Genomic DNA, 16,786 nt, shown 5'->3' on the forward strand with positions numbered 1-16,786 from the left:
AATTGTTGCGAAATGCAATATTTATGACGTAGAATTTTGTAACTCATTTCCAATGGCTATATTGGCCTGAAATAACAAAAAAAAACAAAATACATATGTGAAAATATATTGATTAATCGATTTTAAAGGAATTTGTTATTGTAGTGTTATTTTTGGTTCTTTACTCAGCTGTTTGCAAAACATCTTAATCAGGAATGTAGATATTTTCATACTTATGGTAAGTATTACAACAGATACTTAGATGATGTACCAATGATTTAGTTTTTAAAAAAATACTGTTTCTTTATATTTAGAGAAAGAGTGTGTGAGGTCTTGACCTTTTTTCTATGACCTGTATTTTATGCGATGACCTTATACCTCCTGCAAAGAAAAATAATATTAGCTCATACTCGTAAATTTGATAAAAAGTTGATGCAGTATTACGTGTATTTGGAATAATAGATTTAAACTAAAAATTTAGTAATACATGTTATTTGTTTTAGTATACTAAATGCCACAAATCTAAAAAAAATATAATTTTTTAACATGGACGTAAGACAGGTATGTATACACACTATTTTATAGTTTACCCAAAAAATCATAAAAAATTTCTATTTTAAAAATATTAGAAAATGATATTAAGCATTGCCTGAATGATGATTGCCTATGAGTTTTTAACGATTTTACGACAAATGTCTTACTGTTTCTTGATATTTTTACACGTGTGCATTTTTTTAAATTGCTGTTTTGTTATAACATAAAATAGTGGGTATGTATTTAATTGAGATTTATTACCATTTTTCGTCTTAAATTTGGAAACAATTTAGGCAATAAATAACAGATTTTGAACAATAATTTGTGAGGGTCGAATTGTCTGTTTTTTTTTTTTAATTTTTCATAGATACAAAATTTATTGGGTAAAAAGTTTCAAAAGTTGAAAGTACCCAAAATCTAAGTAGAACCATACCGAATTATATGACTGTCTCCAAATTTTATTCTGGAACAAACCGTTTTAAATTTCTTCAAGAATTAATTCATGAAGTCGTTTCATAAAGAAGCTGTGTAATAGATATTTACATTGAGCATTAATTTATTCATGAATAAATTCACGAAGTTTATCGTGAATTAATTCATCAATTTACTTATAAACAGTTTGTTTTGACATAGTTTTAAACGTCGCGAATTTGAATTTTTTTTAAACAAAAACAGCTATTATAACCAACTTTGCAAGCAAGTCAGTAAATAAAGACAAATTGAAAATGAATACCTACATTTTCTTGAATAAGTTGAGATTAGTTATTTTTTTTAATTAGAAAAAATTGTAATCGTAATTTCCAGTTCACGTATCACTCTTTATAAAAAAAGTGCGATAGAAATATGTAAACCATAGATTTGACAGCTAAAAAAATATTAGGTTGGAAATTTTTAATAAATTATTTTATTTAATTAAACTTTAATATGGAAATTAATAGGTACACTACTTTATTGTTTTAAAAAACTATTGTAATAAATTAGTATAAATATTTGTTGACAAAAGAATTTAAAAATATAAAATTTTATGTTAAAAGTAATACATTTCCATATTTTAAAAAAGATTTTATTAATAAAGTGGTCGATAAATTTTCAAAAAATCCGAGAAGATTATGTTTTTTATTTTTGTTGAATTTATATATTTTTTTGATATTCATTTCTATTGTTTTTCTTGTATTAACAACACATTGTTGACAGTTTTGTATAGGTATTAGGTATTACCCGTAGACCTAGTAAACTAAGGTCTATGGTATTACCATAGATCTAATATAGTACACTATGGATTGAATGTAGAGAGAGAGGGCAGGGGACAACATGTAAAGTGGGATGAAACTTCTAGGGTCACGTGACTTAGGGCATGGAACAGCTAAAATGCGCAAAATGTGAGCTTTGACTCCATCCATATACTACTAAATCTATGGGTATTACGGATAACAATTAATTTAAGGGCATTAAATTTATTATTAATTTCTTTGTGTAAAATTGCTGTTAGTAGGTAAATCAGTTGCGAAGAAACCAATTTTTAACCCCGGTTTATCCGTAGAATAAAAGAAACTACATTTTTTTGGGACCTATACTTACTTGGGGCCAACATATTTCAAATCTGCCCTATGCATCGTCAGAGAATAAAGCGCCACTAACGCCCTAAATAAATAAATATTCGAAGGCCGAGTACTTACTTCTCCATTCCATTTACAGTCTTATCAGTTTATTTGTGTACACTTTAGCCTTTCCCGTGATAGTGATAAGAAGACCCCCTGCAGACATCAATAATTGACTTTTGACACGACCTTATCTTCTCAAAAACAAAGTCGGTATGAGGCAAGATGGATTTTTTTAATGTTGTTTCCACTAGACCCGTTATTGTCTTTTGTAGCACAAATATGTAAGGGTCAATCGATTGCTAATGTTTCATATTAAAAAAACGTGGTCTTGAGCAATGCTCAAAGGTTTGTTCATCGATCTTGTAGCTAACGCAAAACATTTAAATTGCCATGTGCTGAATGGAAATAAAATGAAAGTAGGTGCATAGAAAACCTATCGCATTATCAAATTTTAAAATTAACAATAATCTTAGTTTTTCATATAGGTACAGCTTTTTTTAACACCTGCTGCTAGATAAGATAATTTTCTTGATTTCGAAATAACGGAGACAGTAGGTATAAAAGATACTTTTTAACTTTACAATTTTATTTATTCTTTACCTTTTTCTAGTGCTTTGAGTGAATAGTGGAATTTATATCCCGTACAAACGAATGCATTTGACAATTTTAACTAACGAGAACTGTCAGGTAGATATAACCATTAACCTTGACATTAGTTGACTTTTCATTTGCCGTAATCAAAATAAATTATGTACACTTCCTTATCGTTATGCAAATCAATTAAAAAACAATTATATGAAAATAATATGTAGAAAATTATATGCCGCGCCGATTTTCCATGTATAATACTGTTAAAGTGATTGTATATAAGATATCTAATGCAAATAGAAATTATCGAAGAGGTTAAACATGGTCTGATAGCCCCTCAAGGGGGTCAAGCAAATCATAAGACTAACAGAAAAGCTATTTTGGAAGATGTAAGTAAATTGGGAAGCGTTTAGATAAACAAATTTAGGTCAACGGTCAATACAGAGAGAGCAAAATATGAAGTCGAACGCCTAGTCAGTGTGCACAATTTATCGCCTTTTATCTCTTAGATTGGAACAGTCTGGAGGGCGTAATTAGTTTGCTAAGGTCATTTTTAATTAAGTATTTGGTTTTTGGATACTAGCCATGACCTGGGGATCAGTAATGCTGTAGGACACTTGCAAATTTTTCAACAATCAATTCCATGAGTTACTTTTGTTAATATATTTTTTAATATTTAAGGATTTTAATATAAAGGATAAATATTGCTCACACATATTTTCAATCAATGTTTTTGCAGCCCTTATATGGATAACCATGTTTACCTTTTAAATTCACGTTTATCAAATGCAATTACATTAAATTTTGCAATTTGATAACGATATATTACTCATTGTTCATGAAAATTTGTCAGTTTATACTTTTATTTATAGAAAATAAAATGAACATATATCTACAAATGAAATATATTGATTTTTTATGTGTAATCAAACACTTAAAAAAACATTTTCAATTTGCATCGGTATAAAAACAACTTTACAACTAATATGTGTAAAAGTAAAGAAAATAGTAATAAAGAGGTATGTAAAACTTGAATTTTTTTGGCATTGTAAAATACTGGTCATACTTATAGAAAATTGTGAGATCAATTATTATTCCCCATGATAAGAAACCCTTAGGAATGCTTTTCTCTTGTATTTATTTTAACCACTCTATATAAATGTTGAAGATTGTGCTTGTGTTAGCCAGCTAATATTTAATAAATATTATCAACACTGGGGGTCTAAAATAATAATATGGATAAAGTTAAAATGTTATCACAGCTGACCTTCCTCCAGTGTATATAAAAGCACATTGCTAATTGGAGCCGTTTATAGAACTCCACGTCCGAAGTGTGCTGTGGCACTTGCTGCTGCTATCGATTACAAATTTCTAGAGAATTCAGTTTGCAAAGTGTCTCAAAACTACAGTCCCAGTTTTTGTTTTTCCTTTTTAATTTTTTTCTTTGTGTTAGTGTTTATTAATTTTATATAAATGCAGTACTTAAGAGCTCAAAATATGACCGTGGTTAAGAAATTCCGTGTGAACCCCATCTACTATTCCGACTACTCTGATACCTTCTAGAGTTCCATTGTATTTAGTACCTATTTGTACTAAAATACAATCCGCCGAATATTTTCGTGAAATATAATTTAGGAGAGAAAAATAATTTCAAGACTTACCTATTGGAGACTGAGCTATTTTTTGTACTTAAATATGGATATCGTTACAAGTGTAAGTTTCAAAAACCATATTTTTGCAGATCCTAAATAATTTGACAAACCAACTAACAATTTTATTCTTTTCAGTATCCTGTACTCAAAGCCTTTTTAGCTGGGTCCTTCTCTGGGACTTTTTCCACCGTCCTGTTCCAGCCCTTGGACTTAGTAAAGACACGGTTACAAAATCCCACAACTACCGTTATCAAGTAAGCAAAGCTGTTAATTTTTTTTTGTTTACGTTTGTATGACGAATATTTTTTAACTTTATAGCTAAAAATCTTAATAAACTATTTATTTTTCAGTGGTCGTCATGGCGCGCTTAGCATGGTGGCTATTTTCACAAATATTCTACAACAAGAGCATGTCCGTGGACTATGGCGAGGAATGATGCCAGTAAGTATATTAAAAATATCTTACTTAAAGACGATATATATCATTAGCAAATATCTCAATTATTTCTATCATCACATACTAGTGAATGCGATAAATACGTATTTATTTTGATTCATATTTATTTTGTTGTTACGTGTTTATTTAACCTTAACCTTTAATTACTTTAAAATATGCGCTAATATCGAAATATGTAATAAATCTGAACCTGGAACTTTTTTATCTTTATTAATATCGTTATGATTATTTTGCTTGAACTATTATATCACTATTTCTTGGATCGGAAGACTATTTTAGATAAAAAAAAGTCAATCATATTAATATTCTAAGTGAACATTGATAACAAAATTTATGCGTATAAAGACATTTTCAATTTACTGGAATTGGTCATGCTTCGAAGACATGTAAAATAAGATCGAGAAAAGGCTTATCAGGTTTTTATCATTAATATGTATAAACAGCTTATTAGTACAATAAAAATGTTCTGGTTGTAGCATCCTGACCACTTATCATGGTCCTTGTATTAAAAAAAAGTTAAAGAATTGCACTGACATTTAGATTATGGCATGTGGATCACATAAACAAAGAATTATAAGAAAAATGTTGGATAAATTTGTTGTAGTTTAATATTATGTCTATAGAGACTTATCACTTCAAGGTGATACTGTTTTTCAATTAAAAATATCATTAAACATATTTTATGTTATTTAAAAAGTTGTTTCTTACATTAAACAAACTATAAAAAAAATTGAATTCCCATAATATGCCATTTAAATACTTTTTATGCAGCCACTATTCAAAAATATAAAGTACAGGGTGTCGCACTTCAATATGATACAAGCCTGTAACTTCTTTATTTTTTGGCCGATTTCAAAAATTTTTATTTGGGAATGTAGGGTAAAAAAAACTATCTAACTGTGGTATTGCTGGATTTATTAATGCAATTCACGACTAACTAGGGACGTGTTTAATTGACATCAAAACAGTTGATTGGTATTAGCGATTTTTTTTCCAAAAAAACAGATTACGTATTCTCAGTCAGCATCCCTTAAAACGTCTTACCACCAAGTTTCATCAAATTCAATACATCTTCAGGCGAGCATTCCATGATGTCGTGAAATGCAATACAAGCTTGTAATTTTTATTTTTTGGACGATTTCAAAAATTTTTATTTCGGAATGTAGGGTAAAAAACTCTATTTAGCTGTGATACTGCTGTATTTTACTATTGTAATAATCGGCCAACTAGTGCTCGTCTGAGGATGTATCGAATTTGATGAAACTTGGTGATAAGACATTTTTAGGGATGCTGAATGAGAATACGTAATCTGTTTTTTGAAATAAAAAATCGCTAATACCAATTAGCTGTTTTGAAGTAAAACAAAAACGCGTCCTAGTTGGCAGTGAATTGCATTAATAAAAACAGCAGCATTACAGTTTGTTTTTTTTTATCCTACATTCTAAAAAAATTTTGTTTTAAATCGCTCAAAAAATAAAGAAGCTACAGGCTTGTATCACATTTAAGCGCGACACTCTGTATGGTGGCTAAAATAGTAGTGTTTCTTTGAATGAGTCTGCTTTTGCACAACAAACTCAACAAGCTGGCAAAGTAATAAAAATGGAGATTTTTGGTTGGGGTGTACATTAAATTTTTCCATTCTGATCTTAATAATTTAGCTTCGTGTCAGTTTCTTTGTTTAGTATCATTTTTAGATGTCATGGTTTTACGTCTTCAAAAACTTCGCAGATTCAATTCTGTCCGATTATAGTGGAAATAATTGAGCATAAGAAGTATTTGTGAACGTAACCAGTGACACTTTTTGTCCCGAAATGAGTTGATAAAACTGCAAGCTGCATCGAAATCGACATAAAACATGTTTGATGTATTGTAATAATTTTTTAGAATCACAGCAAGTGTTCAGCAGGTTTTATTTTTCATTGTTAGTTACAAAATTTTAGTTGATTTAATAGACTAAAAATTAAATTTTAATACTAATAACACAGGTCAAGGGACAAGAAGCAGACACACTAATATGCATTCCCAAAGGATTTTGGTGCGCTGAATCCGAATCTGCCGCAGAATTGCTCCATCACATGAGGTTTTTGAGATATCCTAACTTAAAAGTGCAAAAACAGTGTTTTTCGTCATATTTGAGGTTATGTAGTAATGCCATCTATTCTTTTTCAAAAAAAAAAAAAAAAAAATACATATAATTTAAAAGTCCAAGACTCTCTCTTTTGAATGCAGTTGAGTTTGCTCAAATGTCTTTTTTTTCGTTGAGACATCACATGTTGAAATTTCTAAGTTGATCAGTTTCTTAATATGCGAAAATCTACTAAGGATTCCTTAGACGTCAAACAGTTGATTGAAGTTCAGAAACTTCATACTCAGAAACCTTCAGTACATATGAACTCAAACTCACAAACTCCAAATCCACAAACCCTAAACCCACAAACCCCAATCCCACAAAACCCGAACCTACATACTTCAAGCTTACAAACCCCAAGCCCACCAACTCCAAATCCACAAACCGTATGGGTATGAAGTTTCTGAATTGCAATCGACTGCTTGATGTCTAAGGGATCCTAAGTAGATTTTCGCATATTAAGAAACTGAGAAACTTAAAAATTTCAACATGTGATATCTCAACGAAAAAAAAAATATATTTGAACAAACTCAACGGCATTCGAAGGAGGGAGCCTTGTACTTTTAGATTCAATGCATTAGTTTTTTGAAAAAGAATAGATGGCATTACTACATAACCTCAAATATGACGAAAAACAGTGTTTTTTGCACTTTTAGGTTAGGATATCTCAAAAACCTGATGTGATAGAGCTATTCTGCTGCCAGATTCGGATTCAGCGCACCTAAATCCTTCGGAAATATATATTCCAGTTTCTGCTTCCAAAAAAAAGTTAAATTTTGTTGGTCTGTGTAATTTTTGACAAAATTAGAAAAAATATATGTATGTAACACTTTAGTAATATGATTTTGTGCACGTCATATTATATTGTGGGATTTAATTTTACTTGTTACGGAAATATTATGCATGTCTCACGCCATTGTTTTTTTTTTGTCTATTCTGAAGAACATTTTACCTAAAGTATAAACAATGAAGTGAGACTATAAATTTACTTTTTACTTTCATCTTTTCTTGGGGAAAGTGTTCCTGAGGATAACAAAAAAAAATGAGTCACATTTACTATAGAAAATCACACTTTTTCTAATTATTTTAAAATTTATTGTTTATTCCTCACTTCTTTGCATCGTTTTCTGGTTAATAGCATTTTGATGTACGAAATATGCCAATAAGCTATACCTAGTATTTTTTTATTTCAGTCGTTAACCCGCTGCGTACCAGGAGTGGGTCTTTATTTTTGTTCTGTGGACTACATCAAGACTCATAACTTCCCTGACAAGACACCCAGCCCACTAGAATCAGTAGCTATCGGTATGATAGCGCGCTGTATGAGTGGCGCCGCCTTGATACCCATTACTGTTGTTAAGACCAGGTAAATAGATTTCTTCAACAGCAATTTGTATATTTCCATATAAAAAAAAATTTAAATGATATTGTGGATGAATGGCAGTTTTTGTAATTTCTTTTGTTTGATTTTCAGAGTGGAGAGTGGGGTTTATGGATATCAAGGCATCGGTGATGCTTTGAAGGAGATATACCGCACTGAAGGAATTAGGGGAATGACATGCGGTCTAGTACCCACATTATTCAGGGATGCACCTTTCTCCGGCTTGTATCTCATGTTCTACACACAAGCCAAACTGATGATCCCAGAAGGTAGGCATTACACACTCACATAGTCTCTTTAATAATTAACAAAAAATTTGATTAACAAAAGGAGTAACTAATATTAGTTAGTATTTAATAATAAAACAAAGCAACGGGCAACACTGATAAGCGACTACAACCCTTGTATATAATTTATTTATATGAAAAAATATCCTTGTTACAGAAATGTGGAACACCCCGTATGCATCTCCAATTCACTTCACGTGTGGCGTGTCTGCGGGCATACTCGCCTCCGTTGTCACTCAACCGGCCGACGTCCTGAAGACAAAAATGCAACTCTACCCGACTAAATTTAACGGGTTGTGGTCCGTGGTGGTGTACGTCCACGGCAAATATGGAATGCAGGGTTATTTCAAGGGAATGGTGCCCAGAATGCTGAGACGTACGTTGATGGCCGCAATGGCCTGGACCGTATACGAACAGATGTCGACGGCCTTAGGATTAAAGTAGTACAGTATATAATAGTGTATAGGTTAGGTGTGACACCCTAGCTTATAGGTATCTGCTTTATGAAATTGCCTACTAATAGTACTTAGGAGGATGAAGATGAATCGTTGAACGAGGTAACTTGTTTTACAGGAAAATGATGAGATGTCGCTCGTAAATATATATGCCGATGTTACAGTTAACCCACTTGGTTTCTAAAACAATTTTCAAAAATTTATTTATTTTCTATTAATTGCTACAGTTATAAAAAAAAATCGTGTTCAAATTACCATGCTGTCTGTAACTGACGGTTCCTTCTATAAATTTACAAATGTAAGTTGCAGTTGGTAGCCTTGTTTTATTTACTTGAGTTCTTAGCTATTCTTAATGCTGATTGGGCAATTAAGTGACATCTTACGTAAATAAAACAGCTACTGTCAACTGTCAAGTATTCTAACCTAACTTAATTGACATTTGACATTTGTAAATTTTTAATAGTAACTGGAAGTTCGAACCCTTACAATTAAATGTTTGGACGGCACATTATTTAATGTAAATTTGATGCAATTTTTAAAGAAAGTTTTCCAATTCGCTTTAACTATGTAAATAATGATTGTTAAAAAACAACGGTTGAACCAGTGCTAACTAAGGATCTACAAACTTTTGGAGTGAAAATTTCTTTTGCTTCTTCTGGAGTTCCGTTGGCAGTAGTTTTCCTCTTGTTAGCATAAACACAAAGTTGCGATTTAATTTTGAATCCGATTAACTTTTGTCTCTTATCATACTTATCTTGTAAAAACTGTAATCAGAGTGATGTATATGCTGACGACATATGCTAACAACTGTTTCTTAGTTTTACACCGCGGCAATTTCTCTCACAGTAGCCCTTTTTTTGGCACTTTGTGCCCTTTTTGTCTCTTGGAGGATGACCAGAACTCTTTCTGTGAACGCTACATTCTGAGTTTGTTCTGTGTGTTTTAATTATATCTCCCTCCAATTCTACTTGCAATTTTTTATCGATTTCCCTTGCTCATATTGTTGAATTATTATTTCACTCTCTATTTTGGAGGTTGCTAAGCCGCGTCATAGTTTTGCACAATATTGTCGAAGGGTGTACAGACCAGAACAAATTTAATTGTTTGTAAAGTTGTCATGAAACGTTTCTCCCAAGGCACTAATGTAGAATATGTTTATTCTAGGACTGTGTGGCATTATTAACTGTTGTTGCCAAAGTTATTGCCCGTCTAAACGTTTAATTGTTAGGGCTCAAACTAAAAAGGAATTAATCACTGTGCTTTATGTAGATTTCAATTAATGTACTATAAGCATTTTAGGGGTGTAGAAAAAATTTATATTTTTCGGCAGTGACTATTGATTTATTTTTTATCATGTATATATATTCTTTATTTTTAAGGTAAAAAATATTTGCATATTGTACTTTTTAAAATGTATTCTATTCTTATGTACCCAACCCAATACATATTTTTAATTAATAACTAACCTACTATATTGTATAATATACTGTACTACTTTCCTTTGCATGATGTATATTTTGTATATTGTTTAAAATTAGGCTTTAGTATGGGATAAATGTAAAACGATATTCAGTTTTGTATCAGAAACTGCAGTATTGTTTGTATTCAATTTATTTATATTATTTTAAGGTGAAATAAATGACTTTTGTTGATTTTGTGTTTCTTCTTAAGGGGTAACGCTAACCTAGTGATTGGGAATAGGTGATTTTCGGAAAGGACCTCGCACGTTTTTTATGAAAAATGGGTTTCAGCCAATTTTTTTGAAACTTTACAAAATGATAGTTCACAACACGTCGATCAAAAGTCTCAATGGGCACGAAGCTTTAAAACCGCCCCCAACCCCCCAAAGGTCGGGGAAGCACGTAACAAGCTATATTGGTGAATTGCCTAACCGAAATATTTTACTACTGTAGTGGAATCTACAACTACCCACACCATCACTAGGCTCAAGACTTCCCACTTTCGCACCTATCAAAGCCAGCTGTGTAGCTTATTACTTCTTACTAGTTGTGAACCCATTTGATCATGTATTTCAGCCACTTAGACCATCACCTCACACGACTTCTAAACCCCAATAGTTATACCCCCACCCCCAAACCTCGCAATACCACCCCCTACAAAAGCCCGCATGGTATGGTTTTACTGCAGTTTTACGGGTTATGAAACCACTTGATGCTGTATTTTATCTCACAGCGATATAAACCATTGGTACACAAGCCCCTTCGGCCCCTGAATTATACCCCCACCCCAATCCTTCAAACACAACGCCTGCCAAATGACTTTGCACATCTCACGGCTTGTGAAACTATATATTATCGCTCAGTGACCATCATTAACCTTTCATCCCCCAAAGCTTACCTTTTACGACTTTTTATTGCTTACTGGTTGTGAAACCATTTGATTATGTATTTTTTTCCACATTCACTAAAATCATCACTACATATGACCGCCACCCTTCGAACCCACAACGAGTAAACTCCCAGCCCACCAGACTTCACGAACCCGCCCCCTTCTAACGTCTGCTTCATAGCTTTGTACATCTTACGGGTTGTGAAAGCATATTCCATCTCACAGCGACTTAAATTATTACTACACACGACCTTACGACCCCCGCTTCATTTCTGCGCCCCAACCCCTTTCAAGATGGTGTCAGAACAAGAAAACAAACATTTTCTCATTTTCTGATATTATATGAATACTAAAAGAAATTTAAAAAATCTATTGAAATTAAAAAATAATAATTGTTGATTTAGTGAACATTAAAAAAAGTGAATTTAGTGAACATTAAAATAAATTTTGTGAATATTTAAAAAAAAGTATAAAAAACGAAAAAATGTCGCATTACATTGTTAATAACAGTCGAAAAACCCCTACGATGTTCCATCATTTGTGTTATTGTAAAGTCGATTCTTTGAAAACTTTTTTTGAGGTCTGGCCAATTAAAATTAAAGTGGTTTCTCAAAAAATGCATTTAAAGTTTTTGTTGTCATTCAGCATAAGAAATTCGTTATACACTTTCAGTCAGCAATGCCTTTTCCATATAATTGGCCATCTATATTGATATTTTTTTATCCTCCTTTTTTGGCTTTTTCTCACAAGTTACAATAAGCACTTCTGCAGAGTGCTGCGAGTAGTTGTGCTCCACCTAGAAAAAACTCGTGCTCTCAATATTTCCCCCACTTAAACATTTTTCCTTTATTCTTCACATAATAAAGCATTGTTTAATCCACTTATCCAAAAACCGATTTTTCCAAAATTCTAGAGTGGCTTTACCCGTTAACTTCATTTTGCGTCTCAGATGAAATTATCTGAAAATATTGATAAGAAAAAAGAAAATCCTCAATGGAATACAGCTTTAAAATTGTAGATTGTCGAAACTTCATAGTTTTCGTTTTAGTGACTGATTCCTAAATAATTGTGGAAAGTCCACTTTTTATAGTGTACCATTAAAACTGTAAACATACAGGGTAGCCGATTAGGAACCTGCACTCCAAAATTTGTTGGAAACACATGAATCAAATGATTTTTTCCAATGTGCAAACACGGCTTAATGAATTTATATATGTGCTGCCTCTACCACACAAGTCTCCTACCTCTTTGTTAATTTTTGGGATCAGAATATATATATTACAATTATTATACAACACAGTGTAGCCCATTGCGATCCAGAACACTTCTAATTTTTTTTGTGATGCACAATTCCAGTGATTTTTTTTTATATGTAAATGATTCTTCGCTTAAAATTCAATTCACGCAGGGAACTTTCAAAAGTGGTTATTTTTTAATTAAGGAAAAAGATACAAAAACAAAATTTATGTGCACTTTTGTTACTATCCTTAGAAGAATTAATTGCATAACTTTTCTTCTATGACCAATATGGTCATTTAAAAATCTATTTTAGACAGTTTGATGTATTCGAAACTAATTTGGTATGTTCTTAGTTTTTGTAAAAAATAAAACAGATTATAGTATTGTAGCAGTTATGTCCTTAATCGTAATAAATGCTTCAAGAGTTGTGAGTTTGGGACAATTACCTAAAACTGCTTTTTTCACAAAATTTTTGACTATACCCTTAGTGATTTTTAAGGCTAGAACATATTACGAATTGTGCTTAATATGTGGTCTATGGCAAAAGAATATACAAAAGATACTATATTGTCTCTAGATAAGAAGTTCATATTATACATATTCACAGCTTCTTGTTCTCTTGCTAATAATACCCCCATCTTCGTTCTAATTTTAATTCTTTTTTAAGCGTTCTTCAAAATCTGTTGTAGCCTTTAGTACGACTAAATATATAGTTGAAACATCGACAAATTTTAGGAAAACCAAAGTTTTTGTTGATTTCCCTAAATCCACAACTCTCAAAGCAAATATAGTGCACACAGGATTCTCCTTCACGAGATAACTTTTCTTACAATAAAAATAAACAAAAATAAATTGAAAGAAGCCTTCAGAGCCATAAAATTGCATTGATCCACGTATTTGGTTAAAAATTCCTAGAAAATTACAATTTTTGAATATTTTGCATTGGTGTCTACCAAAGTTTTTAAATGTCCCATATAAAAATTGAATTTGGACACGCCAAGTATTACAACAGGGCAAAACATGTTTCATTTAAATATTGTTGTGCTCTTACACGAGGGAAGGTTTGAGCACGAGCCCCATCATGCATAAATAATACTGACCTGTGACACCTAGGGGAACATCTTCAAGATGCAACTTTTCAAATTTGTGAGTGTATATGCCAGCATTCAATCGAGGTGGCAGAAATTGTAGCCAGTTAAGTGGACACCAAGAGTTCCCATTCACACATTCAGAGAAAATTGTTGTGGACAATGAACTTTGTCTAACGCATGTGGATTTTCTTCTGGTCATATGTAATTATGATAATTACCAATCCTCTTGAAAAATTGGCATCGTCTGTACACAAGGTTTTTGCCAAACACTCGGGGTTTTGACCAATCTTTTCCAGGATCCTAATGAATTTAGCAGAATTTTGTTATGAAACATCCAAAGTAATCGCAGTGCTGTGATAAAGTACCATACAATGTAATTACTTATTAATAAAATAACCAATATCGTAACAATATGTATAAATGAAAAATGATGTTTACTTTATTTTAAAACTATTAAACTAATTCAAATAAATTCAAAAAAATTTTTTCGAAAACCCTATTTAACTGTTGATTAATAATAAATGTTTCAAAGAAATATCTCGTATCCTTGTTCTAACATTACCTTTTACAAAGATCAACACACACAAATGGACATGAAAGATAAGATCATTTCTAAATTTTATTTTAGGATTACTTTTTAATTGATAACATTTCCAAGGCAATTTTAAAAAATTCAATTAATGATTTCAATATGTCGGATGTTATCATTTTTAATTTTAGATAAATATTATTAACTATTTACTTTATTTCTGAGCAATTCAATACCAGTCGAGGCATGTAGTCCGTAGAGTAGTTGTTTCTCGCAATGTCATTAATTAACAATCTATGTGCAGATATCTTTTTTACATCTAGATTTTTGGTGAATGAAGAACATTATTGTCTGACTTCGTGTGATTCGATTTTTAGAAAGAATTTATTAATTTATTTGAATTAGCATAGTACCTTTAAAATCAAGTAAAAACACTCGGCTAATAATAAAATATATATTTTTAAAACAGAAATAGTTTAACGTCCTTATTAACTATTGCTTTAATTACAAAACAATTTACAAATATATGTACAATTTTTACTTTACAACATTTAATTGAACTATAAATTCGGAATGCTATATAAATTCAAATCCTTCATACTTTACATTTGCGACATACGTGTCTTCTAGTAAAATATCTCCGTGAATGGTGAAAGCTGTTATGTAAGAGGACGTATTTCCGTCTAATTCTTCCGTTCTCAATGCTACTATTACAAAGTCATCTGATGTAGGGATAAATTTAAAACTTGAAAAACCTTTCGTTGGACTAGAATTTCTAATCTAGAATAGTAAATAAAAAAACACCATTACAATTTTTTTTCAAACTTAAGGCTATTTTGTTACCTGTACAACTTGAACATCGTACATATCTGCATTGGCCGAAATCAACACAGAACAACCTCTGTGCTCATCTAACGATTCATTGTATGGTTCCTTACTACACCGTCGCGGCAAAAAGAACCATCTTTGATGTTTATCTGACCAAACGCCACTTTCATGAATCATGTAACCGGGCCAGTAGATTCCCAAAATTTCTCTAATTCTTTTGTACTCATTTACCCAGTTAATGTGAGAAATCTTTAATAGACGAAATCACTATTTTTCTTTTTTATTACTTAAGTGATACTTACCTCACCTTTTGGAGTGACAGCTTTAATATATTGCGGGTCATTACTCTGAAATTCTCCAGATGCTGTCGTCCATTCCTTACCCATCGAACCAACATAGAGCACTTCATTTTTTACTGTTGCCCATTCCGATTTAAAACCTTTCGCTTTCCTAAAAAGCAAGATACCAACTAATTCGTAGTTTGGTGAACAATTAATCACATTTAACATACTTTCCATCTCCATCGATTAACAATACCCATGGAACGACTTGGTTATTGATAATTTCATAGACAAGACCAGTCCTGTCTTCAAATGTCAGTAATCGTCCATCAAATGTAACCAATTCCGACAGTTCCATGCCTCGTCCTTTTAGGGCAAAATTATTTTTTAGTTGTATAGGTTCTTTTGCATCCCATGATATGATAACTTTAAGTTTCTTAGGATTATAACTGAGATAACCCTGTTTAAAGTAGGAATAGTAAGTATTTTTCTCAGCTTCACTTTTTGAATTCGTATCTAAATCAGCAATAATACCTAAAATTTTGTGTAACATATGCACGTTTTGTACTATGGTAAAGAATTGTATGAAAATAAATATCTAGTTCCAGTTCTTACCTATCCGAAATGTATGCATAGTATTTGTTTTAATAGGCCTAGTTAATGGATATGTATAATTGTAGTTACTACTACGCATAACATTGCCTGAATTTCTTGTAGGAAATAAATATAAAATAACTAATAATAAAAATCCTGTAAAACCAACTACACAAATAAATTGTGTCTGACCTCGTATAGTTCTATTTACAATTCTGTAGGCTGGCTGAGCCCTTAATGCTTTTCTCCAATCTCTTGTAGCTACCATTTCTTCTTCATCGAGTAAGTTCATATGTACAGAAGTTGATTCCATTAACTATTTTTTTTTATTTTTCACCTTCAAATACCATATCACAGTTAGTTATAAATTATAGAATAAATTTAAAAATCGTTTTTGCGATGGCATTTTCATATAAAATTTAGATTCGTGGCCAAGACATATCTTATCAATTATTTAAATAAGATGTAAATAACATAACCTCTCTTTTAAACAGATGTCAAGATGACAAGATTAACGTTTCCGTTCCGTTGACGTTGCAGACAGAACACAATAGTTTGTTAATTTGTCTCTTTATAAGATGACAAAGATTGTTTGATAATGGAATTATGGGACCTATTTTTGAGGCAAAGTTTTCTTTTTTTTTTATTATTTGTGTAATTGGAAATGTAAGTAGAAGTTTAATTTATTTGACAAAAAATCTCCTTTTGTTCTCAATCTCTATAAATCTGCAATGTCTAATTCCTCACTCTTTTTTACTCTCGAGTAATCTAAACAACTAAACAGTAGAACCAATAGCACCAACACAACGCCAAG

At 31.5% G+C, this 16,786-nt stretch overlaps 2 protein-coding genes across 4 annotated transcripts; one reads left to right on the forward strand and one right to left on the reverse strand.

Moving 5' to 3' along the window:
* The first annotated feature begins 2,827 nt into the window (after positions 1–2,827).
* Positions 2,828–10,714, forward strand: LOC108912849 (solute carrier family 25 member 38-A). 3 transcript variants are annotated; one of them, XM_018718256.2, is made up of 6 exons: positions 2,828–3,091; positions 4,490–4,608; positions 4,705–4,795; positions 8,132–8,304; positions 8,413–8,588; positions 8,764–10,714. In XM_018718256.2, the coding sequence occupies exons 1-6, from the start codon at positions 2,993–2,995 to the stop codon at positions 9,048–9,050; spliced, it is 945 nt and encodes a 314-aa protein (XP_018573772.1). In that variant the 5' UTR covers positions 2,828–2,992; the 3' UTR covers positions 9,051–10,714. The 3 variants fall into 3 exon arrangements, with proteins under 3 accessions (XP_018573772.1, XP_018573781.1, XP_018573788.1); XM_018718265.2 differs by lacking the exon at positions 2,828–3,091 and adding an exon at positions 3,649–3,721; XM_018718272.2 differs by lacking the exon at positions 2,828–3,091 and adding an exon at positions 3,930–4,415.
* Positions 10,715–14,751: 4,037 nt separating this feature from the next.
* On the reverse strand, positions 14,752–16,462 carry LOC108912716 (apyrase). Its single transcript, XM_018718042.1, has 5 exons — positions 15,994–16,462; positions 15,609–15,912; positions 15,400–15,547; positions 15,113–15,346; positions 14,752–15,049 (listed from the first exon to the last, which is right to left on the reverse strand). Exons 1-5 carry the CDS (start codon positions 16,283–16,285, stop codon positions 14,846–14,848), a joined length of 1,182 nt encoding a protein of 393 aa, XP_018573558.1. The 5' UTR covers positions 16,286–16,462; the 3' UTR covers positions 14,752–14,845.
* Positions 16,463–16,786: the final 324 nt, after the last annotated feature.

Source organism: Anoplophora glabripennis, unplaced genomic scaffold (assembly GCF_000390285.2).
Source record: "Anoplophora glabripennis isolate ALB-LARVAE unplaced genomic scaffold, Agla_2.0 scaffold33, whole genome shotgun sequence".
In the NCBI taxonomy this organism is placed as follows: Eukaryota; Metazoa; Arthropoda; class Insecta; order Coleoptera; family Cerambycidae; genus Anoplophora; species Anoplophora glabripennis.

Bases quoted from the DNA above. Each gene is read 5' to 3' on its own strand.
- LOC108912716 (XM_018718042.1), bottom strand. From the start codon at position 16,285: ATGGAATCAACTTCTGTACATATGAACTTACTCGATGAAGAAGAAATG. The intron at 15,548-15,608 runs GTATGTTAAATG...CTTGCTTTTTAG, and splicing joins TTAATCGATGGAGATGGAAA to GAAAGCGAAAGGTTTTAAAT. The intron at 15,347-15,399 runs GTAAGTATCACT...CGTCTATTAAAG, and splicing joins CTGTCACTCCAAAAGGTGAG to ATTTCTCACATTAACTGGGT.
- LOC108912849 (XM_018718256.2), top strand. From the start codon at position 2,993: ATGCAAATAGAAATTATCGAAGAGGTTAAACATGGTCTGATAGCCCCT. The intron at 4,796-8,131 runs GTAAGTATATTA...TTTTTATTTCAG, and splicing joins TATGGCGAGGAATGATGCCA to TCGTTAACCCGCTGCGTACC. The intron at 8,305-8,412 runs GTAAATAGATTT...TTTGATTTTCAG, and splicing joins ATTACTGTTGTTAAGACCAG to AGTGGAGAGTGGGGTTTATG.